The 26,454-nt window shown below is 46.0% G+C and overlaps 1 protein-coding gene across 1 annotated transcript in view; it reads right to left on the bottom strand.

Moving 5' to 3' along the window:
• LOC115479534 (guanine nucleotide-binding protein subunit alpha-11-like) overlaps positions 1-24,180 on the bottom strand; it is a 28,006-nt gene extending 3,826 nt beyond the window's left edge. Inside the window, 8 exon segments of the mRNA XM_030217490.1 lie at positions 2-39; positions 42-116; positions 1,165-1,318; positions 1,669-1,798; positions 12,984-13,112; positions 13,562-13,716; positions 14,225-14,409; positions 23,808-24,180. Coding sequence (XP_030073350.1) covers positions 2-39; positions 42-116; positions 1,165-1,318; positions 1,669-1,798; positions 12,984-13,112; positions 13,562-13,716; positions 14,225-14,409; positions 23,808-23,943 — 1,002 coding nt within the window. The 5' untranslated portion in view covers positions 23,944-24,180.
• Positions 24,181-26,454: the final 2,274 nt, after the last annotated feature.

Raw genomic sequence — 26,454 nt, 5'->3', positions numbered from 1 at the left:
TTGTGTCCTGTTGGCACGACGTGAAGTGGGAGTAATTATTTTGTCGCTGTCTGGGTTATAATCCACAAACATCTTCAGGATAAACTCCCGGGCAGTCTGAGCATCTCTCTGTGGACCTGCAGTGACAAAGGACGAGAAATGAACATCTACTGTTTGTCATGTTCCCATTTCTTTTAAGACACTTCTGCAGTAGAGCTTGATCTGCCCTTAAGACCGACAGCAAGATCAGCAAATCAAATCTTGCCTATACACTCTCTCCAAAACATAAGTTCCCATATTCTAGATTTGGACGTTAATTCTCACTTGCTGCCAGCAGAGGGCCCCCACTCCCTAGTGTAGAAAGCACACACAACGCTTCGTGTCACAGTACATTCTGCCACCTGGAGGTGACAGGCTGATTACATCAAACCACTCTCTAACCCCTACATAGAGAAAATGTCAGCCTGAGGGAACACAGATACACCTCACATGCCATCTCATATCGGGGACCACTGTTCCATTCGGATGAGAAGCCAGGGTGATACAAACATACCACTTGCCAGACTCTTACACACAGAACGTTGAGCAGGTTCATAAAGTCACTAGCTGATTTCTAGAGCAGCTCATCCTCTCAGGGCTCCTGCCCAGGAGTACAGGAATGAGGAGGGTACCAATATCAGCACATTTCCGTGGTGTTTATTGCAGAGCAGTTTGTGGTATGCAGCAAACCTCTTAGATCCTGGCACTTCAGTGCCACAATATTAAGGAATCTGAGGAGAAGCTGGGAGGTGCAGGAACCCTCTGTTCACTCTTAACACAGCAAACACATTTAGCATGCTGCTACAACTTATCTTACTTTCAAGGTTAGTGTCATACAGGAAAGCCAAATCAATGTTCATTTGTTTAAAAACAAAACTCTCAAATACAAGCAAACAGCTAAAATTATTCCATTCTTTTAATGGACTAGCAGTTTGGACTTCTAGCTTAAGAGGACCCAACCTGCTTTAGGCTATGGTGCTAAGAATTTCCTCAACACTAGCTGGGGATTGCTCTTAATTGTCTAATCAGACATTGCAGAGATAATCCTCAAGCAGCGGCCACAGAGCTTGGCTCCTTCTAAAGCCCACTCTACATGCAGTCCAAGTCTGAAGAGAGGTAAGCAGGAGAAGCTGAGCACATACTCACCATCAACTCGGGGAAAATAGTCGACAAGGTGCGAGTACATGATTTTATCCTCCAAGAGATCCTTCTTGTTCAGGAAAAGAATGACGGAGGAATTCTGGAACCAGGGATAAGTGATGATGGTCCGAAAAAGTGCTTTACTCTCCTCCATTCGGTTCTGATGAGGAAGACAATAAGATCAGTATTCAAACTACACAGAGAGAAAGGGGGGGGGGAGCAGGCATGCAAACCAATACTCTGCTAGAGATCTAGCAGGAAGCAGAAGATAAAACAGCAGGATAGAGAATTGGGGGGGGGGGGGGGGGGGCAAAGGGGCTCATCCCTATAAATCTGTACCCATCCCCGACACCACATATCACTTTCCGCAGAAAGCAAGCTAGGGTCAGCCGATTCTCTCTCTTCCTGCTTCCATTCTCCAGAGCTCTGGAATGGATCCAGTTCCATTCATGGCTTGTCCCTCCCCCTCCGAGCAGTAGAATGCATCCCCACTCCCTTCTGCTCACACACCTCATTATCAGACTCCACGAGAACTTGGTCATATTCACTAAGAGCTACTAAAAACATGATGGACGTCACATTTTCAAAGCAATGTATCCACTTTCTTCGCTCTGATCTCTGACCCCCAACATCTACCATCCTGAAAGGGGAAGAGAAGAGAGCAGAGTTAGACCAGCAAGGACACAGAGGCATTATCTCTCAAAAAGAGCACCCATATCTGGTGGTCTGGGCTGTGAACAGCCAAGGTGGCTGCTCAGCCCCCCCTCCACCTCTTGCATTTAGTGCTGTTTTATTGGTTGTTGGAAGTCAGTTGATTTTTTTTTCCTATCTGGGTGAGGATGTGTTGGATATATAATTCTGCTGATGACGCTTCTGAAAATGTATTTTATTCTACTTGATGCATCACTCTTCTGTAATGAACAAAGTGGTTTACAATAGCTTCAGCTTAATATAATTAATAAAACATCAAATTATACAGAACACACACAAATTCACAAACTATCCAAGGGGAAACATAATGGAGTTAGTCCATGTATAGTTGTTCAGTAGCCATGATTAAGTTAAGGACCTGAAATAGCTAATGAAAAAGACACAGACCTTAAATACTTTTTAAAAACTAGCCTAAACTATGCTCTAGTCGTAGATATTATGACAAAGTGCCACATGACTGGTGCTTGATTTAAAAAAATGCTGATTTTCTAGTAGAATCCAACCTTGCTTGGGACAAAGATGGTATAACGAGATGATTCTGAGTCTGAGATCTCAAAGTACAAATGAGACAATAAGGAATTGATAAGTTACCCAAATACTGTGGGAGACCTGTAGAAAAGGCAGGGTTAGGGAATTAATTCTTGGTCTCCATTTTTATTTAAGTTATGTGAATGTCTCCTATTTTGGAATTTTCATTGGTCCAGAACATTAAAAAAAAAAAAAAAAAGTCTTCAGTTTGCCTTCTTGCTTAAAAGTATGAACTTAGAATCCCAAAATTACAATAATTCGAGACTGGCCTGGGCGAGCATATTAATAAATTTCAATTATTAATACATAAATCAACACGAATCAACACGAACATTTCTAAATCTGCACTACCCAGCAAAGGACTTAAATACAAATCAACTTACGCATCCAGTTTCTCCTACATAAGCATGAAACTATGAAATGCACTACCAAAAGCCTTGAAAACGACGTATGGCCACCTAAACTTCCGGAAATCACTAAAAATTAGCCTGTTTAAAAAGGCATACCCTACCAATCCAACTTAAATACCTGATCTCTGCAACTCAACAAAACTAGAGTACGTAATGGACATAACTCAACTCTTCCGTTGCACGATTCCCTAATGTGGTTTGTGCTACATGAACTTTATCTTACCACAACATCACTTTGTATTTGTTCACACCGGAGTCTGCAAACGCCTCTCCGGTACTATGTAAGCCACATTGAGCCTGCAAATAGGTGGGAAAATGTGGGATACAAATGTAACAAATAAATAAATCATCTTCATTATTTCTTCCCCTTAGAGCTGATTAAACAAGTGCTATTAAATAAACCACAAGCTAATAGTTTCTTATACATCTCAAAGCGGTTGGTGTTAAGTTTGGATGAAAGTGAGAATTGTACATAAGTACCGCCATACTGGGAAAAGACCAAGGGTCCATCAAGCCCAGCATCCTGTCTCTGACAGCGGCCAATCCAGGCTTCAAGAACCCGGCAACCCCCCCGCCCCAAAAAAAAAAATTAATAATGTTCAATGGACTTTTCCCTCAGGAATCTGTCCAAACCCCCTTTAAATTCCGTAAGGCCAGCTGCTATCACTACATTCTCCAGCAACGAGTTCCAGAGTCTAACTACACGCTGAGTAAAGAAAAACTTTCTCCTATTTGTTTTAAATCTACCATATTCTAGCTTCATCTTGAGTCCCCTGGTTTTGTTGTTGTTTGAAAGTGTAAACAAACGCTTCACATCTGTCCGCTCTAATCCGCTCATTATCTTGTAGACTTCTATCATATCACCCCTCAGCCGCCTTTTCTCCAAGCTGAAGAGCCCTAACCTTCTCAGCCTTTCCTCATAGGGAAGTCGTTCCATTCCCTTTATCATTTTCGTCGCCCTTCTCTGCGCCTTCTCTAATTTCTTTATATCTTTTTTGAGATGCGGCGACCAGAATTGGACACAATACTCGAGGTGCGGTCACACCATGGAGCAATACAACGGCATTATAACATCCTCGTGTTTGTTTTCCATCCCTTTCCTAATAATACTCAACATTCTGTGCGCTTTCTTAGCTGCCACAGCACACTGAGCAGAAGTTTTTAACGATCTTACCAATGATGACTCCCAGATCCCTTTCTAGGTCCGTGACTCCTAACTTGGAACCTTGTATGACACAGCTGTAATTCGGGTTCCTCTTACCCACATGCATCACTTTGCACTTGTCAACATTGAACTTCATCTGCCACTTGGACGCCCAATCCCCCAGTCTTGCGAGGTCCTCCTGTAATCTTTCACACACCTGCGACTTGACGACCCTGAATAAACTTTGTGTCATCTGCTAATTTAATTACCTCACTAGTTACTCCCATTTCTAGGTCATTTATAAATATGTTAAAAAGCAGCGGTCCCAGCACAGACCCCTGCGGGACCCCACTAACTACCCTTCTCCACTGAGAATACTGACCTTCCTTGTCATCAAGCAGATGAATCCAAAACGAATGGGTTGTGTCCACCTATCAGCAGGGGGAGATAGAGAGCACTGAAAAACCATAGTGCCTCTTGGCCAGCTAGCTCCATATGCCTCTCAGTATTCTCTATCTCCCCAGCAGGGTTGGACGCAGCTTATTCAGCTCCTTCAAAAATCTGCCTGGGGTGGCTCCTGGGCTTTTGCCAGTTGTAGCAGGGGTGTTGTGGCTATTGCAGCTTCACTTTAAAGGCACATAGGTTAGCCCTTTCCCTGCCTTACCCTTCCCCCTATGTGGATGCAGGTATATAGGTTTGCCCTGTCCCTGCCTTTCCCACACTCTTCTATGTGGATGCAGGCACATTGGTATGTCCTTTCCCTGCCTTTCCCACACTCTTCTATGTGGATGCAGGCACATTGGTATGTCCTTTCCCTGCCTTTCCCACATTCTATGTGGATGCAGGCACATTGGTTTGTCCTTTCCCTGCCTTTCCCACTCTCCTGGACCTCCGGAGTGCCTCTGTAGCCGTTGCCGCTAACTTTCCTCACAGCGTTAAAAAAACAAACAAACCGTGACGCGCTTGTTAGCACTGCGATTCTGAGGCTTCCTTCTGTCTGTGCAGCGTGACTGGAGCTCTGCGACTCGGTCTGGTGAGGTAAGAGAGTCTTGTAGCTCCTCCGGGGAGGGCCCGTGATTGGGACATTTTGGCACGAATCCGCCATTTTGAAATTTTCCACCGTTTTCGGCGATGGCTGCGGAGGTTGTTAAGCGCTGTTCACGTTGTGGCAAGCGCAGATCCGCAGTGGGGCTCTGTAAATCGTGCTCTTCAGACGTTGGGGCTGGCCCGAGCATGGAGAGCAAGGTTTCTTCCCGCTCGGTGGAGCTGGCAGTGGGCGCCATCTTGGATGCGCTGCATGGCTCGACCCCCACAGAAGCGGAGGGGTCTGAGGCCGGAGGGAAGCCTCGGATGGAGGCTACCAGAGGAGCTGCTTACCCCGGATTGGAACCGGGAGGCCAGGGTGAGCCTTTTCTCCCTGAGTTTGGTTGCTTTTACATAAAGCGTTCATGGTAAAAAGAGCTCTGCCGCAGATGTCCGACTCTGCGTTGCTACCTGGTTCCCCTCCAGTGGAGACCAGCCCGGGATTGCCGTCAGGGTTTTTTCCCCAGACAGTTGGCGGCAAGACAAGCACAGAAGGGTAAATTCCCCTACAGAGAGTGGCGCACCCCCTCCCCCCCCCGTGGTCGGGCTGTGGGGATTGTGAGGGGTCTGGCAGGCCTTCGTGCTCCGAAGAGCCAGAGGAAGGTGTAGGATTGCCACTGGACCCGGATGATCCCACTGCAGTTAAGATTATCTACAGCGAGGAGCTGCCAGCGCTTATTTCTGATGCCTTACAGGCTCTCTCTATTGAAGATCCTGTGATGGGCGAAGCCTCCTCTGGTAATCAGAGGATAGCAAGTACTAAGAAGCCTGCTCGAGCCTTTCCTTTGCATGACTCCCAACCAAGAGCTTATTTCGGCTCAATGGGCTGACCCTGAGGGGCCTTTGAAAGTTGCCAGGGCAATGGGGCACTTATACCCTCTCAGTGAGGAGCACTTGGCACGCTTGGCCGTGCCTAACATGAATGCCCTAGTCACGGCTGTGACGAAAAAGACTACCCTCCCAGTAGAGGGAGGGGTCGCCCTGAAGGACATGCAGGACCGACGTCTGGAATCAGCAAATCAAACGGTCCTTTGAGATTTCAGGCCTAGCCTTACGGGCATCTGTGTGCAGTTGTTATGCTGCTCGAGCCTGCCTCGCTTGGTTGCAACAGGCAGTGGAACAGCCCGGGGATGAGCGGAGCCCCTTGTGGAGGGTGGCACGCGGATGGAGTCGGCCTTGTCCTTTTTGTCTGACACCCTCTATGATCTGGTCAGAGCTTCGGCTAAACAGATGCTGTGGGCGGTGGCCCGCTCGCCGCCTTCTATGCTACGGCATTGGGCGGCTGATATGGCCTCTAAGCAAAGGTTGGCGGAAGTTGCCCTTCCAGGGCCTTCTCCTATTTGGTGAGGAGTTGGAGGAAATTGTTAAAGGCCGTGGAGAAAACTAAACCCCAGCGCTTACCCGAGGACAGGCCGCAGCCTTCTTCCAAGGGTCAGGCGGTTCCCTCCTCTTCCAGACCCTCGTTTCCGTGAAGCTAAAAGGTACCGCCCGGGGCGTTCTGCTGGGTTTACTTCACGTGCCCGCTTTCAGCAGAGGAACTCCTTTCGCGCGTAACAAACATTCCGCAGCGGCCGGCTCAAGGCCTGGAGTTCATGGGCAAACCTCTCAATGATGGTGCGCTGGCCCACTCCTCGATTCCTGCAGTTGGAGGACGTCTTTCCCTCTTTCTCGAGGAATGGGTCAAGATTACCTCAAATCAGTGGGTTTTGAACGTGATCAGAGATGGCTACAGATTAGAATTCAATGCCCCAGTGAGAGACGTGTTTGTGGAGTCCCGATGCGACTCTGCCGTCAAACGGGCGGCGGTAGAGGAGACCTTGTAAGGCTTGTTGCACCTCGGGGCAGTGGTCCCTGTGCCTCCCGCCGAGATTGGCTACGGTTGTTACTCCATTTACTTTGTGGTGCCGCAAAAAGGAGGGTCTTTTCGGCCCATACTTGACTTAAAGGAAGTGAACAAGTCACTAAGAGTGCGGCATTTTTGCATGGAAACCCTGCGCTCCGTTTTGGTGGCGGTACAGCCAGGAGAGTTTCTCACGTCTCTGGACCTGAAAGAAGCTTACTTGCACATTCCTATTTGGCTCCCACACCACCGGTTTCTCCGATTTGCAATGTTGGTAAAACATTTCCAGTTTTGGGTCTTGCCTTTTGGCCTCGCCACAGCTCCCCGAACCTTTTCCAAGGTAATGGTGGTAGTAGCTGCCTTTCTCAGGTGAGAGGGTATCCAGGTTCACCCATACCTCGACGACTAGCTCATCAGAGCGGACTCTGCAAAAGAGAGTCATCATGTAACAGCCAGAGTGGTCTCAGTACTTCAATCTCTGGGCTGGGTCGTCAATATACCCAAAAGTCAACTGACCCCACCCCCCCTCAATTTCTAGAATATTTGGGGGTCCGGTTCGACACAGCCTCGGGGTTTGTCTTTCTACCCGAGCAAAGGCGGTGCAAGCTTCAGAACCAGGTCCCTCTGCTCCTGAGGATGCCTCGCCCGCAAGCTTGGGACATAGTCCAGCTGTTGGGGTCAATGACGGCCACCTTGGAAGTGGTGCCATGGGCAACAGCGCACCTGAGACCTCTGCAGTGTTCCCTGCTTCAACGATGGTCTCCAATATCTCAGGATTACCAGCGCAGACTCACGTGGCTACATCTGCACTTTCTGTCAGCCGCTCACATTGCAGTTCAGAGCAACGCGCAAGCCGATTATCTAAGCAGGCATCAATTCAACCCAGCGGAGTGGGAACTGGCAGACGAAGTGTTCCTTCAGATCTGTGCCAAATGAGGTATGCCCGTAGCAGATCTTATGGCGTCAAGTGCAAATGCCAAAGTCCCGTGCTTTACAGCAGACAAGATCCTCGCTCGGCGGGGGGGGGGGGGGGGGGGGGGGTTGTTACATTTGTACCCCGCGCTTTCCCACCTCATGGCAGGCTCAATGCGGCTTACATGGGGCAATGGAGCGTTAAGTGACTTGCCCAAAGTCACAAGGAGCTGCCTGTGCCTGAAGTGGGAATCGAACTCAGTTCCTCAGGACCAAAGTCCACCACCCTAACCACAAGGCCACTCCTCCACTCCTTGGCTCAACCCTGGCCTCAGGGCCTCATGTATGTGTTCCCTCCTGGGCCCTTGATAGGGCGAGTACTCCTGCAGATTCGGCTACATCAAGGAGAGGTGGTTCCCATTGCCCCGGATTGGCCCAGGCAGCCGTGGTGTGTGGACCTCTGGCAGATGCTGGTGGAGGCTCACCTTCCTTTGCCTCTGGTACTGAACCTGTTGTCACAGGGGCCGGTAACTATGGAGGACACCTGCCGCTTTGGTCTTACAGCATGGCTCTTGAGAGGGCGCAATTGAGAGACAAGGGCTATTCCAACAAGGTCATCTCCACTCTCCTTCAGGCCCGCAAGCATTCCACTTCCGTTGCCTATGCTCGGATTTGGCGCCAGTTTGAGGCTTGGTGTGCTGCTAAAGCGATTACACCCATGCGGGCTTCTGGATCGCCGATACCTGACTTTTTGCAGGATGGTTTACAAAAAGGTTTGGCCTATAATTCCCTGCGTGTTCAAGTTGCAGCCTTAGCATGTTTCGGGGGAAGGTGGCTGGCCTCTCCCTGGCTGCTTAGAGGGGTGCTTCGGCTCCGTCCTCCCGTGCGGGCTCCGTGTCCGGCCTGGAACCTGGGGTTAGTTTTAAAGGCCCTTCAGTGTTCGCCCTTTGATCTGCTTAGGCGAGCTTCGTAGAAGGATGTGACCCTAAAGTCGGTCTTGTTGGTGGCCATTACTTCGGCAAGACGGGTGTCTGAGCTCCAGGCGCTGTCCTGTCGAGACCCATTTCTGCATTTGCACCTTCTAGATCTGCGAAGGGTTCTGTTGCAGTTTCTGCGCATGCCAAGTGCTTTCAGGACCTCTGATCACCTTTTTGTTTTGTAGTCAGGTCCTCGCAGAGGGTCTCCAGCGTCTAAAGCTACTCTGGCTCGTTGGCTCAAAGAAGCTATTTTTTCAGCATATCTGCTGTCTGGCTGGCCTCCGCCTGAAGCCTTTAAGGCACATTCTACAAGAGCGATTTCCTCTTCTTGGGCTGAAACTAGAGCATCTGCTTGATGACAAGGAAGGGAAAATTAGGTTCTTACCTTGGTAATTTTCTTTCCTTTAGTCATAGCAGATGAATCCATGAGCCCTCCCTAATTGATTGATTGATGCTGTGTTGGGTTCAGTTTCTCCTGTAGATATGTTCTCTCATTGGGAGAAGTTGGAAAACAGTCTTCAGGATTTCTGTTCTGTTACAGGAGGTTGAGTTCGTTCCTCCTTTGAATTACTGCTCCTGTTCTGGGGCGTTCGTTCGCTGTGAGGAAAGTTCATGTTATTCTACTTTGCGGTGTAACACTGCTTTGGAAGCTTCAAATACTGAGAGGCATAGAAGTGATAAGTAGTAGTAGTAGATGGAGCTAGCTGGCCAAGAGGCACTATGGTTTTTCAGTGCTCTCTATCTCCCCCTGCTGGTAGGTGGACACAACCCATTCGTAATGGATTCATCTGCTATGACTAAAGGAAAGAAAATTACCAAGGTAAGAACCTAATTTTCCCATTCAACCCTACTCTTTGCTTTCTATTTTTCAACCACTTCTTAATCCACAGTAATACCCTATCTCCGATCCCATGACTCTCCAGTTTCCTCAGGAGTCTTTCATGAGGCACTTTGTCAAACACCTTTTGAAAATCCAGATACACAATATCCACCGGCTCCCCATTGTCCACGTTTGTTCACCCCCTCCAAAAAATGCAGTAGATTTGTGAGACAAGACTTCCCTTCACTAAATCCGTGCTGACTTTGTCTCATCAGCCCATGTTTTTGTATGTGCTCTGTAATTTTATTCTTAATAATAGCCTCTACCATTTTGCCCGGTACCGACATCAGACTAACTGGTCTATAATTTCCCGGATCTCCTGTGGAACCTTTTTTAAAAATTGGCATAACATTGTAAATCTGTTAAAAAGAAAAAAAGGGGGGGGGGGGGATCTGAACAACTAGCTACTCCAACCTTAAAAATGGACAAGAACTAAAAACAACTAAAAGCAACCTGGGGTTTTTAATCAATTGAGACTAAGCCATCAAGTTCAATAATCTGATCAACAACTGTGAAAAATATAGGTTTTGGTTCTTCCTTATCTGGAAGCCTGGGAGGTTTCTTGATTGATTTGCCACAGAAAATGTGTTTCTAATTAGTTCAAAATGTGGCAGCCTGTATGGGTAGAAATGTGGCTTACAGAAATTAGACTGATGCCAATTTACACAACCCTAATTAAAATTTGGTGAGGGGAGCTGCTTCTGCAGTACCACATGGACAGTGGGCAGGCCTACATATACACCTGGCTCAACCTGGCCTTGTTACTGGTGGCTCCTCTCTTGAAGGAGGTACACATCACCTCCACTCTGAATTGAGGGTTGTTTGCAGGACCACATTTGTAAATCAGTTACCATTTGAGTATCATAAAACTGCTTATTATTTGGGATTCATAAGATGGAGGGGGCATGGTTTAAAAAAGACCAGTACATTGTTGCAGAATGGGGCTGGCTGGGGCTGAATTATGTTTTTTTTTTTTTAATTATTATTATTTCATTTAATGTTGTATTACAGATGCATCACTTAAAACATAAACAAACATAGTAACGAAAAGAGGATTCGATATACCACTTTTCTGTGGTTACAATCAAAGCAGTTTACATATTATATACAGGTAGTTATTTTTGTATCTGGGGCAAAGGAGGGTTAAGTGACTTGCCCAGTATAGATGAACAAATTTCTTTTATATTCCCTTGGTTGGAGTGTGTTGTGTACAATGCGCCCTTATTCTTCGTACCTTCCAATAACCTTTGCCCCACTGATCATTATCCCTAATTATCTTGATAACTACGCAACAGGTTTGCTGGAATGTACATCACAAAAATGTACAACAGAAAAATAGTGGCCACAGATGCAGAAAGGGAGACAAGAACCCTCTTTAAAGCAGCCCGACAACCACATCAAAAGCATTACTTCTTCAGACTGCTTCAAAGTGTATGCCGCATGGTCCCCTCATCAACCCACCCCATCTCCTGCTCTTCCAATATTTATATATACTGTCGAAGTGATAAAGACACTCTAGGTAGTTGGCTTAACATACTAAGAACTTTGTTATTAAAATAAACAAGTCCACATCATAAATTAGGTAAGTCAGTCTGAGATTTATCCCTGCCTCTCAACTCCTTATTCCTATTGTCTATCCTGATCAAACAGTAAGCTTCAGGGAACAAGGAACATCTCATGTGTTTTTGTATAGCCCCGAGTGCATCTTTTAACACTATATAAATGTTTAGTAGTACAGTACAGTCTCGATTGTGATGTCATCACGTTGCTGTTACGAAGTGTGCAGGTTCTCTTCCTGTTTTCCGGCTTCATATGCTGCTGGTTAGTGCTGTATGTTAAAATACAGATATACTTTATGCATAAATAACAGGCATAGGTTGTTTTCCGTGCATTTTTAAAGGAGTTTTCCGTATTATCCAACTTTTCACTTATCCGACAACGGCTCAGTCCTGTTTACGTCAGATAATCGAGACGTTACTATAGTAATATTTTCTTCATGCCCAAGTCCTGACTAATCTCAGCCAGCAGAGGGCAATGACAGGCTATTGGAGATAGAGGCTCTAGGGCCTTCAGTATACAAAGGCATCCAACCAGAATTCATGCACTGAAGATCAATTCCCCGCGCTGTTCAGAAACAAGTGCCCTAAAAATAGTGCTGCAAACAGTGCAGGGAATTAAATCCCCAATGATCAACGCTAATAATGTGCAAATTTATGCACATTAGCATTGATCATTCAGCAACAGTGTGGGAGGGGAGGATAATCCTCCTGGCACTGAAAGGTCCAGGCCATCAAAAGACTGACCTGACAAACAGGGGCTGGAGGTCCATGGGATCTCCAGACCCCCCTCCAAAAGTGAGGTCCTGGTGGCCTAGTGCCTCAAGTCCCCCCCCCCCCACCAAGAGGGGGTGGGATGGGAGGTCCAGTGGATCTACAGCCCCCTAAATCCCCCAAGTGGGCTGCCACACCAACCCCCCCCCCCCCCCCCGGTGGTGTAGCAGATCCCTCCCCCTCCCTCCGTGTTGGAGAAGTAGCACATTCCTTCCTCTTTCCAATGCCGCATTCAAAATGGCAATGCCCAGCCCTGCCCTGTGTCGCTGTTCGGGGGGGGGGGGCACTTTAGGCCACCAGGGCCTCACTTTTGGAGGGGGTGGCAGCCCGAGCTGCCTGTCTTACAGGAGTGGATGGGAACAGAGCCTTAACCCTATTGCCAGAACTGGCACAGGGTTAAGGCACTATTCCGCCCCTACGACCAGAATGCTGTTCTCTGATCATAGGGGCAGAATACAAGCAGAGCTCATTTAAATGATCTCTGCCAGCCGATGATCATGGGGTCACAGGTACATGTGGGTGCTAGTCCAGTGCTAGTGGCCTCTAGCACCTGCATTTACCTTTGATCATCGGGCTGTCAGAAAGGCCAGACTGCTGATCTTTTTTTGCAGAAGCACATACTGCCCTGAGAGAAGCAAACAAAGAGCTAAAGGCTGATTTCTTTCTAGGCCCAGACACAAGCAGTAGGCATTAAGAGAAATGTCAACTGTTTCAGAAAATGTGAGGAATAAGCTTGTAAGTCATGAACGCAAACCTTGTGTTGTGTAAGCCTGTCTCATCAAAAGACTCCAGCCAATGAAGTGGCTGCACAACATCTCAGAATGCTCTGCTGATACACAGCTAAGTCTGCATCTCCTGCAGGTCCACTTTAGATCTGTGACTTTGGCAGACATGCTGCAGACTTTGAATAATGAAGAAATCCTCTCACCGAGAGGCCCGATTCCCAAGATCACCAGACATGTGGAGTGGACAGCCAGGTGCAGAATGCGGAAGGGGCTGCAGCTGCATACCTGAAGATAATGTTCTCCAGATCAAAGGGGTACTCGATGATACCAGTTGTGGGCACTCGAACCCGCAGAACATCCTGCTGGGTGGGCAGGTAGCCTGGTGTTGCTATGCGATCCACATCACTAAGATAACTGTAAATACATCACAAAAGAAGAGAAGCTGAAACCTTGCTAGCTACTTCCATAGAAATCCCAAGGTGGGGGTGGGGGGGGGGGGTTGAAGTCTGACTACAAGATCACAATTTATAGACTGGAATGTGACACAGTGAAGACCACCTTCTCTGCTGCCCCACCCATCTGCTCAAAGAGTGCAGCACACTGCATAAGCCCCAAAGGAACTTACTGGGCCTCATATTTATTGGGATTTATTAACCTGCTTTATAAAGAGATTCACTCAAGGCAGTGTACAACAGGTATGAGAAGCAGGACTTTTTTGCCCACACCATCTACGCTATCCCCCCCTCCTCCCACCAAACACAAGAAAGGGAACACCTTTCATTTCTGGTTCAGATGGTAAAGGGGTGGAATCAGAGAGACTCCCGATTTCCAGCTCACTGCCCCACTCCTGTCCACATACTTACTACTTGGTCGAGTCCGAGAGCTGGTATTCTCGCCTTCTATCATAACATTCTTGGATACCAGGATCATTCCAGAGTGTCTTAATGGCACTGACATATGGCTGCTCGAAGGACATAACTTTCTCTACATCCACCTCTCGAACCAGCAGCGCGTTTGTCTGCAGCAACATGGGGGTGGGGTGGAGGGTTGAAATAGGTTCACAGAACAGTTATGTTGGATAGGGCATGAACAGGAACACACATGGGAGATGCTCAACATGGCGATAAAACGGGGATGATGCTGGTCAGATAGAGATACAGAGAGAAGATGTGGACATTTTCCATCATCACTCAAGGAGAAAGCAAGGCCTAACAGGGTTCTCTGCTTTCTACCAATATTAGGTGAGGGGAAAAGAGGACAGGGGAGGGTATAGAGAAGAAAGGAGATAACACGACAACCCAGAACAGCACTTTCAACCTCCAAAAATATGCATGGGGAAGGAGAGGAAAGGGGAACCAGCCCATAAGACATCTGCATGCAGAGCAATTATGCTGGCCAGATGCCTAGAACCCTTTGATCTGCCAGTAGCACATTCTAGGTCAAACTAAATTCTCTATACAAGTTTAGTGAAACTGGCCCAAATCAGATTTATCCTGAGCCCTAAAACTGGAAAGCTTTTATCTCACCTTATTCTGCTCATACTTGTATAAGATTTTCAGTGTCTCCATGGCTCGAATCATGGACTGCATGGCAGTGAAGATGTTCTGATATACCAGCTTAGTGAAGCCCTTTTTGTCTTCCTCGGAATAGCCTGAGCCGTGAATTATCCGCATCTGTTTAATAAATGTGCTCTTCCCACTTTCTCCAGTGCCTACAAAGGGAAGTGAAAAGGAGAAACTTACAGCCCCAAGCAGGCCCAAAGAAACAGAGAAAAATGATGAAAGAGTTCATACAGCCTATACACACCAGTGACTGCCGCAACCTCATGGTACTACCAAAAAAACATGAGGAAGCCACTAGGGGGTAGGACTGGGTTTTGCTCCTGCCCATTGCCTCACTGGATCACCAGGGATGTCAGATACCAGGGGACCCAACCTGAGTGGTAGGTGGGGGGTAAGGATGAGGGGGGGGGGGGTCCTATGAACCTGGTTGGGTGGGGGAGGGATGAGAGGAATTAGAGGGAAATTTGCAAATATTATTAATGCGGGTCCTGGGGCCTGCATAGCTAACCAAAGTTAGGACTGCTTTATATGAGATCCAATTTGGTTGTTTAGCTGTGGAGGTGCCAGCACTGAATATTGCCAGCACCCGCATAACCGCAAGCTCCTTCCCAACACTGCCTATTTTTAATATGGGTGGTCAGAACTGGTATTCAGTGGCACTGCCCAGTTTAGAGACACTGAATATCAAGGAGTTAAGGTGGCAACAGGCAATTTAAGCAGGCAGTTTTTTTTTTTGTTACATTTGTACCTCACGCTTTCCCACTCATGGCAGGCTCAATGCGGCTTACATACTGTATACAGGTACTTATTTGTACCTGGGGCAATGTTCTTCTCCTGCCCGCTTAAATAGCTTTGAATAATCAGGCAGCCAGATTATAAGCCCTTCAGGGTCAAGAAAATACATTGCCATGAGCTACTACCAAAAAGGCCAGAGTTAAATACACATCCCTTAACCCCCCCCCCCCCCAACCCCCGGAAAAAAAAATGCTCACCTCACCTGCACCTCAGAACCCTCTGTTCCGATTCCTTGACCATATTCTGACAGAGCACATTACCTGTTATACCTCTCCCACGTGCTAAGGAAGCTGTACAACCACCACTTTCCGCCTCTTCCTATACAGCGAAGGTCCTCTATCCAACCTGCCTTTCCAAACATATTCAAAGAGGCACTGGGTATATACAAGGAGATGCATTTCCCATCAAAGGGGCTGAGTAACACTACACAGACCAACCCAGAGACACTGCAGACTGTCCATAAACCATCCCTTCAGCGCTAAAAGCAGTTTAAATCACAAGTAGCTGCCTCTTTTTTTTTTTTTTTTTACACATATACTATTTATACACTGAGCTGCAACTGTCATTACAAACCAGCGTTTAGCCTAAGCCTCAGGTATCACACTGGAGAAACCCTTCATGTCTGGACATCCAAACCCATTGCCCAAGGTTCCCAAAACCTTGACACAGAGGCAAAAGGAAGTATGAACTGACACAAGTGGAGTCCCCAACTGCTGGAAAACAGGGCCCATACCAGGGCAACTCTACAAGCAGCCGAGCAAAGAACCAAGCCCAAGCTCAGACCACCAGCACCTGCCTCCACAATTTTCTTACCTGTTAAATAATAGCCATGGCAACTGGCAGTGCTATAGCTGAAAAGAAAATACATTTGTTCTATTCAACAGCACTATGGAGAATGAGCAAATATGCACCAGGGGAGTTCAACCAAACTCCTCAGCGCTGAGGAAAGGGGCTGTACAATCCAGGCACTACAGAACCTTGCTTGGCTACTGTTTGAAGCAGGTTACTGGGCTAGAAGATGGACCTTAACTCTGACCCAGAACGGCAATTCTGCTCTTAGGTTAACCCTTCAGATTTGCTTGTGTAGTCACTAATGACACAAACCGCAAAGCAATTTGACCTTACAGGACTGCATCGCCATATCCACCTGGTATCTAGTGTAACATGTCAATACATAAACAGATCCTGCATGGGAGCCAAAAATTCTAAATATGTAATGGAGGTAAGTCTCAGAACGCCATGCTGACACCAGCACTGAGAAATTAAAGGGAAAGGGGATAGGATTTGGTATACCTCCTTTCTGTAGTTACAATTAAAACGGTTTACATATTATACAGAGGTACTTATTTTGTACCTGCAGATTTCTATGGTCCTATGCCCTGAAAATGACAAGAACAAATCATGATCAAGTACACTATGTAGTTCACATCATATTTTATACGATGAGTCATCTTGTTGGGTAGACTGGATGGACCGTACAAGTCTTCATCTGCAACCATCTTCTATGTTACTGGGGCAATGGAGGGTTAAGTATCTTCCCCAGCGTCATAAGGAGCTGCAGCGGGAACTGAACCCAGTTCCCCTGGTTCTCAGGCCACTGCACTAACCATTAGGCTAAATCAGCCATCTTGAGTGTCTTAGAAAACTTGTTTCTCAGTGTTGCTGTCAGCATGGTGTTTTAAGATGACCACTGAATGCTTCTGAGACTTACCCCCATTACCTATTTAGAGTGTTTGGCTCCCATATAGGATTTTTATGTACTGATTTGGGTTTTTCCCCCCCTGTTATTAGGGGGGAAATGAGGAGATCTGGCGTAACAGAGCAAATGGCAACAGATAAGGACCAATTTTACTTACTCGGCCTGCTCAGTTGTCCTCTCTGCTTCTATACCACTTGGACAGATGGCACAAACTCCCCAGACCTAACAGTCTTTAGCTCCTCTTACTCCCTATGTACCCTCATTACCTCCCTGCTATCCTCTCTGTACTAAGCAAGTTTAAATTCTCTTACAGTGTGAGGTCCAAGAAGGCCCTTCTGGTCTTTCTTTGTTGCCTAAGGAAGGTTTGTGTTCCCAAAAGCAGTGAGCATCTGCCACCTCCTCCTCAAGCTGTATCAAAAACATCTAAATGCAGAACGAGCCAAAGACCTTTTAATGATGCAGGATTTGAACCCCGCCTATCTGGTTCCTAGCCACAAAGCTTTTCCCAAATGATATTTATTGTTCCTAAGAGATTTGAGTCAAAATTCATGGACTTAGTGCATGGAATAACCACCTTCACCTGATTAAGTAGAATGGATTTTGTGTAAAAGATCTCCAAAATAAGCCTTTTCAGCTATCAGGATTAGAAAGGGTCATTGTATCTACAAACAGGCAACACCAGGACAGATGCCAGATAAGAGCTGCTTATAGCATCGCCTCCACCCAAGACTTAAATAAAAATAGCCATACTGGGTCAGACCAACGGTCCATCTAACCCAGTATCCTGTTTCCAATAGTGGCCAATCCAGGTCACAAGTACATACCTAGCAGAAACTCAAATAGCAGCAACATTCCATGCCACTAATCCCAGAGCAATAACAGACTATGGACTTTTCCTCCAGGAACTTGTCCAAACTTTTTAAAACCCAGATACACTAACCGCTGTTACATCTTCCGGCAATGAGTTCCAAAGCTTAACTATTCTTTGAGTGAAAAAATATTTCCTATTTGTTTTAAAAGTATTTCCATGTAATTTCATTGTGTCTCTTAGTCTTTGTACTTTTTGAAAGTGTGAAAAAATCTATTCACTTTTACCTGTTCTACACCATTCAGGTTTTTGTAGACCTTAATCATATTCCCCCTCAGCCGTCTCTTTTCCAAGCTGAAGAGCCCTAACCTCTTTAGCCTTTCTTCATATGGGAGGAGTTCCATCCCCTTTATCATTTTGGTAGTTCTTATTTGAACCATTTCTAATTCTACTATATCTTTTTTGAGATACGGCAACCAAAACTGAAGGTGCAGTCACACCATAGAGTGATGAAGCAGCATTATAATATTCTTGGTCTTATTTTGCATCCCTTTCCTAATAATTCCTAGCATTCAAAGCAATGGGCAGATTTCAGCGTATTATCTACAATGACACCTAGATATTTTCCTTGGGTGCCGACTCCAGTATTAGGTAACTATGATTCAGATTATTTTGCCCAATGTGCATCACTTTGCATTTGTCCACATTTAGTATATATAAGTACATTAGTAAAAAAAGGCCCGTTTCTGCCTTTGATGAAATGGTCCCTAGCCGGCACCGGACTCCCTTCCCCTCCCCTTACGCTTGTGTCCCTGGTGGTCTAGAGGTACCTGTTCGGTCAGGGCAGGAAAGAAAGACCCCCTCTTGCCTGCCCATAGCGGTGCTGGTAGGTGCCTTGCTGCATCGTGTGGGATTCCGGCTCTCGGTGTTTCAAAATGGCCGCCGAGAGTTGAAGTCTAGCGAGGCAGCTTCAACTCTCGGCGGCCATTTTGAATCGCCGAGCCAGACTCAGACACGATGCAGCCTGGCAGCTAGCAGCAGCGCTCTGGGCCAGGAAACCAGGGGTTCCTTCGTTCCTGGCCGTGCGAACAGGTACCGCTAGACCACCAGGGATAGTGGCATAAGGGGAGGGGAGGTGACAGGGGGGAGGGAAGGTGATGAGGGGAAGAGTGTGCTACCGGGTGCGGGGCGGTACATCGTCGGCTGCAGGTATTTTTTTGAGGGGGAGGAGTAGGGAAACTGTTCCCTGTGCATTGATTTGCCTCGCCCTCGACGTCATCACGTGTGACGCGAGGGCGGGGCATGCAGACATGGTGAGTGTTGTGGCTTCACCACCATGAAGTTACGAACCGGTGTGTGAGTGCCTGCAGTGACGTCAGTGTCCTCAGAACGTTGAGGGTGCGTTTTATTATAGTAGATAAGTATTGCCATACTGGGAAAGACCAATGGTACATCAAGCCCAGCATCCTGTTTCCAACAGTGGCCAAGCCAGGTCACAAATACCTGGCAAGATCCCAAAAAAGTACAAAACATTTTATACTGCTTATCCCAGAAATAGTGGATTTTCCCCCAAGTCCATTTAATAATGGCCTATGGACTTTTCCTTTAGGAAGCCGGCCAAACCTTTTTTAAACTCCGTTAAGCTAACCGCCTTTACCACATTCTCTGGCAACGAATTCCAGAGTTGAATTACACGTTGAGTGAAGAAAAAGTTTCTCCGATTCGTTTTAAATTTACTACATTGTAGCTTCATCACATGCCCCCTAGTCCTAGTATTTTTGGAAAGCATAAACAGATGCTTCACATCTACCAATTCAACTCCACTCGTTATTTTATAGACCTCTAACATATCTCCCCCTCAGCCGCCTTTTCTCCAGCTGAAGAGCCCTAGCTGCTTAGCCTTTTCTCATAGGTAAGTCGTCCCATCCCCTTTATCATTTTTGTCGCCCGTCTCTGCAACCTTTTCTAATTCCACTATACTTTTTTGAGATGCGGTGACCAGAATTGAACACAATATTCGAGGTGCGGTCGCACCATGGAGCGATATAAAGGCATTATAACATCCTCATTTTTGTTTCCATTCCTTTCCTAATAATACCTAACATTCTATTTTGCTTTCTTAGCCGCAGCAGCAAAGTGAGCAGAAGGTTTCAACATATCATCAACGATGACACCTAGATCCCTTTCTTGGTCCGTGACTCCTAACGTGGAAGCTTGCATGACGTAGCTATAATTCAGGTTCCTCTTTCCCACATGCATCACTTTGCACTTGCTCACATTAAACGTCATCTGCCATTTAGATGACCAGTCTCCCAGTCTCATAAGGTCCTCTTGTAATTTTTCACAATCCTCCCGCGATTTAACGACTTTAAATTTGCTAATGACACAATGTTATTCAATTACCTCACTAGTTATTCCCATCTCTAGGTCATTTATAAATATGTTAAAAAGCAGCGGTCCTAGCACAGACCCCTGGGGAACCCCACTAACTACCTTTCTCCATTGAGAATACTGACCATTTAACCCTACTCTCTGTTTTCTATCTTTTAACCAGTTTTTAATCCACAACAGAACACTACCTCCTATCCCATGACTCTCCAATTTCCTCTGGAGTCTTTCATGAGGTACTTTGTCAAACGCCTTCTGAACATCCCGATACATAATATCGACCGGCCTTCACCTTTATCCACATGTTTGTTCACCCTTCAAAGAAATGTAGTAGATTGGCGAGGCAAGATTTCCCTTCACTAAATCCATGTTGACTTTGTCTCATGAAATCCATGGCTTTTGAATATGTTCTGTAATTTTGTTCTTAAATAATAGCCTCTACCATTTTGCCCGGCACCGACATCAGACTCATTGGTCTATAATTTCCCAGATCTCCTCTGGACCCTTTTTAAAATCGGCGTTACATTGTGCCACCCTCCAATCTTCCGGTTCCACGCTTGATTTTAAGGATAAATTACATATTTCTAGCTCATTTTTCAGTTCTATCAATACTCTGGGATGAAACCATCCGGTCCACATTAAATTTCCATCTTGCCATTTGGATGCCCAGTCTTCCAGTTTCCTATGGTCTTCCTGTAATTTTTCATAATCCGCATGCGTTTTGACAACTTTGAATAGTTTTGTGTCATCTGCAAATTTAATCACCTCACTCGTCATTCTGATTTCCAGATCATTTATAAATATGCTAACAGGAGTCCCAGTAAATATCCCTGCGGCACTCCACTATTTACCCTCCTCCATTGAGATATAACATTTAGCCAATGAGTTATCAATGTCTGGGTATTAGCTCCAACAGCTTTCAACTTTAAATTCACATTTATTTTCCTCTTTGTCCTTAACAATTCAAGGTGAAATTTTAAAAATAGTAAAATTCAAATCTGGCAAGCTCATTTTTGGATCTCGTGAATAGAGGAAAGCAATCAAGAATTGAAACTGTAGGTAGATGTTCTCCCCCATGAACTGAGATTATCACTCTGGTGCCCACTTCTCTATCCCAGACACATGCACAGAAACCTCAATTCCATCCTAATGCTGGAAAATGGATGCCACTGGAACTTGCTGTTGACATCTATGACCCCCATAAGAAAAAAAAACATCACCACAGAAAAAGGCATAAAGTGAAACTTTATGTGGTTACATATTGGGTATGAGACGTTTCCTGCTTGAAACCACTCTAACCACATACTGAGGAGGAACTCATAAGAGCTAGCGACAGTCCTTTGCACCACTAAGATCTACAGCATGGGTAAAAAATAAACCCATTTCCTGGGTCACTTAGCAAGGCTGTCTTCACTCCATAGCACCAAGTAAAAAGTCAAATTGGATGCAGATCTCACTGCAAAAAGACTGTAGTAAAATCAAACATCTCCAACACAGAGATACTCTGATCATGTCCCAGAAGCTCTACATGGCCCTTCTAAGCTGTCATTGTAGCTTTAATACCATCATTTTATTACAATCGAGAGCAAAGCTTACAACTGTTTTAGGTGAAGAGACTGGTTGAACAAGAGTCTTTAAACCAGACATTCAAATTGGCCACAAGCTTCTGTAGTGAACGGTATTTAAAGTCTACAGTTCTAATTTTTCAGATCCATTCAGCTCTTTTCATTGGACCAAGGCAACACACACCAACTTTGAAACGTATATGGCAAAGCTTCCAAGTTTACATCTGCTCTGAATTAACTGTGTTTCAAGTTCAATGTTATTTTATTTTGACAGACCACTTAGAGAGGTCCATTACAGCAGAGAACAATAAATATTAAATCACAGCAACACATAAAGCAAAAAACTGCAACCAATGATAGGAAAGGGCAAAACTACAAACAAACAATAATAAAAATGAGAAACTGCTAAGTTATGGAGACTCCAGGCCCCAGCAAACACTCCCAACAACCTGCTAGCTGAAAAACCCAATCAAAACTCATATCAATAATCCATACCAAAAGCTTCCTGACAAAAAAAAAAGTGCTTTGAGCAAGTTTCCAATTTTAAAAGAAACCAGTCCAGATTAATGGGCCAGTCATACTAAATATGGAAGTGCGCATGGAGGAGACTTGGCCAGGGGGTGGGTGGGGGGAAGAAGGATGGCACCACTAATCAACAATGCTAAGCAGACTGAAGGGTTCAAGAAGGGGTATAAGGTATCAAGAGATGCGCCAGAAACTGGGAGGTGGGGGGGGGGGGGGGGGGGAGGGGAGAACCAGACTAGCAACATTTTTTAAATCAGTATCAAGATTTTAAAAGCTATATGGAACTGGATTGGCAGCCAATGCTCCATCGGTAAAAGCGGGGTCAGTCTTCCTAGTTCCATATAAAAGCTTTACTGTTGCATGGTGGATCAACTGAAGTCTTTTAATCGCCCTTTGAGTGAGGTCCAAGAATAAAGAATTACAATAGTCCAAATAAGAATGAACTAGAGCATTATGAGAATTCGCAGTGCCCCTTTAGTAAATAAACTCCAAACCAAAATGAATCTGTTTTACATGAAAAAACCCCTACTTGCTACCACCGATACATGTGAACAAAAAGACAGTGTCCAATACTATCTCCCAACAGCTTGATCTCCTCACATAACTTAACCCCCTCTGACACACAGCTTGTATCAGTATATAGTCCTTTTTATATAAAGGAGGAAGATATCCATTTCCTAAGATCCACAAGATTAGCTATATGATAAGACAAAAATGTATCGTACTTTAACAGCAAGTGTAATTAAATTAGCTTTTCAGCTATTTGACACATTTCATCATAATTTGCACATTTCCACGTTTCAACTTTTGACTACTGAAAAAGTGTCATTTAAAAATAAAAGACCATTTCCTCAGAGGGAAAATCAGTCCAATTTTTGCATAATGTAAACAAAAAAAACCTTGCAAAACATCACATTTGATGAGGACCATCAGGAAGTCTTTACACTCTACTACTAAAATCCACTGTACAGTATCCACACACTTCTGAAGACAAAGTCCAAAACCTGCTACCTGATGTAGACCTAGGGCTTGGCCAGGTTTCCAAATGCAAACAAACATCTTCAAAACGTGTATAAATTCAAAAAGCAACCAGACCAATATAATACATCTTAAACTCACACAGAGCTGCAAACAAGGTGTGGGGGTGGGGGGCGGAAATGAGAAGGTGTTAATGAACCTGACAACATAAGTAATTTTAAAATAAATGTATAAATAGTGTATCCTCACTCAGACAAAATTATATTAATTCAACTTTTTCTGACCCCTTCCCCCGTTAAATCCAAATAGCTCAATATCCACATAATTATTATGGGGGACTTTCTCAATGGATGTGGCACTGAACCTAAAGGGAGGAGGAGTGGTGGCGGGAGATGCCATTCTGCCTTGGGTGTGTGTGTTTTGAATCTGGTACCGCATCTCTCAATGGATGTGGCACTGAATCTGGTACTGGACCTAAGAGGAGGCGTGGTGGCCGACAGATGTCATTCAGCCTGCTGTGTGTCTTTTGAATCTGGTACCGCACCTGGAGGGGAGTGAAAGTGGAGGATTTTGGTACTGGACCGGAGATGGGGGGTGGAAGTGTCTGAATTTGGTACCACACCTGGGGGGTGGGGGGTGGAGAAGTCGATGAAACTAGCGCTGAGCGAAGGATCAGCAATACACATTTCACCCGGTTTGCACCCAGGAGGGGGTCGGGTCTGGGGTAACAGGAAGAGGGGGAACTAGGTAGAAGAAGCTGGCAGTGAAAGAACCTCTTCCCCCTCGTACCGAGCAGCAGAAGCTTGAGCTCCCTCCGCGCGTCTCTCTTGTCCCGCCGCAGTTGCTTCTCTATCTCAGCGTTGATCCGCTTCGATTCCTTCACCTCGTCGCTCAGGCAGCACGCCATCATGGACTCCAGAGTCATTCTCCTCCGCGCCGCCGCCCGGCCTGTCCCCGCGGCCGGAGCCCGAGTGTTAAGGACTGCCGCACATCCAAGGAGGAGCCGCCGGCTGCGGCCTGCGCACCCCACCCCACCTTCCGCTGATCCCGGCCCAGGCCGCCGCCCGTTCCCGTCAAACCCCGCCGAGGCCGAACAGCGACACCTAACTCACTGCTCGAAAACAATCCGTGACAGACGCGACTGTCAACCAATCAGAAAGCAACGTTGCAAACCTTAATCTGCCGACCTCGTATTCTGAGCCTTGACTGAGAGGGGACGAAAAGAAGGCGGGGTCTCAGGAAGGGAGAAAAGGGCGGGGCTTGAGAAAAGGGGAAGGGTGGTTGCTCCGCATGAGTCGAACGCGCATTCGGCTGGGGCGTGGCTGCTGGGAATTCTGGGACGGCGGAGGACTGATCGTGGGGGATCGGGGCCTGGGCGGTTTCTATGGAAACGCTCAGGCCTGCCATTCAGTCTGGGCCTCATTTTCAGTCTAATACTATGTGCACCATTTTACCCCTTTAAATCAAGTGCTATAGATCCCATTATGATAAATTTCTCTAACATCTAAGACTCTGATGTTCAAAACCTAATGCTGGTGCTAGGAGCAATTAGCGCCCAAAGATCTGCGCACATGTTAATGTGCGTAACATGCACAAAACCCTCCAGCACATGTGCTAATTTGTATATAAATTGAATTTAAATGCATTGAAATGTATTCAAATCAGGGTGATTATGTATTCACTCCAATGCTCAGGCAACATCACAGAAACTAACGCTGGCCTTAATGCCAAAAACACACTACCAGGTCAGGGATGGCATTTGTTTTTTGAGGAGAGTATTTCTTCTGCATTTTTCTCATTAAATTGCAGTGTTTTGGCATCTTTTGAAAGGAGAAAGAAGCCCGTGCAGCCTGTAGAGCTAATAGGAAAAATAAATGTCTGTGAGTCCAAGCAAAGCTGGTGGTGAGGGTGGACATTGGCACCTGTCTTCCTGCACTTTGGTGTGAACCTCTTCAGGGATTTAAACCACAAAAATTTTGAAGGGGCTTATATTTCATGGTGTAGGAGAAGGGTGCAGATGTGCTCTTGCACTTCATATTTTGCCTGGTGCAGGTACACATAGGGTTACTTACATTACCATATTTGCTGTGAGAGAAAAAGAGGACACAAAATACCACTATGTCCCGCACCGTGTTACACCCACCCCACCCCGTTACACCCACAATGCCCCGTCACATCCCCACCCTGCCCCCTTTCACACCCTTGCCTCGCTCCCTGCCACCTTGACATACCCCCCCCCCCAAGAAAGCCAGATTCCCTCTCTCTCTCCCCCCCCCCCCCCATGTATATCCACTCCCCAATCTTTTTTCCAGCCTACCGAGAGTTCAAGCAGTGACTCTGCAAGACTTCTGTGGAACTCTCACAAGGCCGCCACTTGAACTCTTGGCAGACATTTTGAAGTGGCGCCAGGAGCAAGACAAGTCTGCAGCTGTGCCAGGCAGAAAAGAGAGGGCACTGGTTGAATTGTTGGCAGAGATGTCCAAGACCCACTAGCTGAAGAGGTCCACTGCATGAGCCCCCTACCGTGCTGTTTGAGCAGTACAACAATCAGCAGCGTGCTCCCTCCTGCATAGGCTCAGTTTAGGCACTTGAAAATGGAAAATACCTTTTTCCATTAGTTTTCAGAGGCCAGAACCTCCTGCCTCAGGTCAGGTCAGGACAGTAGACTGCTGTTATGGTATCCTCCCCTGATATGAGGAAGGTAGTGTTGGTCTCTGAAGGTTAACCAAAAATGTATTAAAATTAGTCCAATATAAAGGTGTCACCTTATTTTCTGTGTTTTATTTATATTTATTCATCTTTATTAACACAGCTACCACATTACTTTATCCTAAATTAAAAATAAATTTATTTTCTTTACCATTGTTGTCTGGCCATTTACTTTTTCAAACTGTATTGGTCCCAGTTTCTTATTTCTGCTTACCTTCATCTTCTCTTAACTGTCTTGCCAGGGTTTCCTATCCATTTCTCATTTTCTCTCTTCTTTCTCTTTCAGTTTCTTCAATTTATTTCTCTGCCTCTCTGTCCAGATTTCATTCATTCTTACTATCCAGTCTTTAGTTTCCCTTTTTACTTCGTCTACCTATGGCTTTTCATCTTTCCCTCACCCTTGTTCTCCCCTATGCTCCTTCCTCTTATTCTCCATCCTTTCACTAACTCTATCTTCTCCCACTTTCCATCCAGTATCTCTCCTCTTTCTTTCCCTACCCTTCTATTTAGTGCCTTCCCTCTTTCTCCCCATCCTTCCAGTGTCTCTCCCTCTTTCTCTCTGCATCCTTCCATCCAGTGTCTCCTCTCTTTCTCTCAGTACCCTTCCCATCCAGCATCTTCCCTCTCTCTCCTTAACCTTCCATCTACCTTCTTGCCTCTTTCTATCCCCATCCTTTCATCCAACATCTACCATTTCTCCCCATCCTTCCATCCGGTGTCTCCATCT

Source organism: Microcaecilia unicolor, chromosome 11 (assembly GCF_901765095.1).
Source record: "Microcaecilia unicolor chromosome 11, aMicUni1.1, whole genome shotgun sequence".
NCBI classification, from domain to species: Eukaryota; Metazoa; Chordata; class Amphibia; order Gymnophiona; family Siphonopidae; genus Microcaecilia; species Microcaecilia unicolor.
This window is presented reverse-complemented; position numbering and strand designations above follow the sequence as displayed.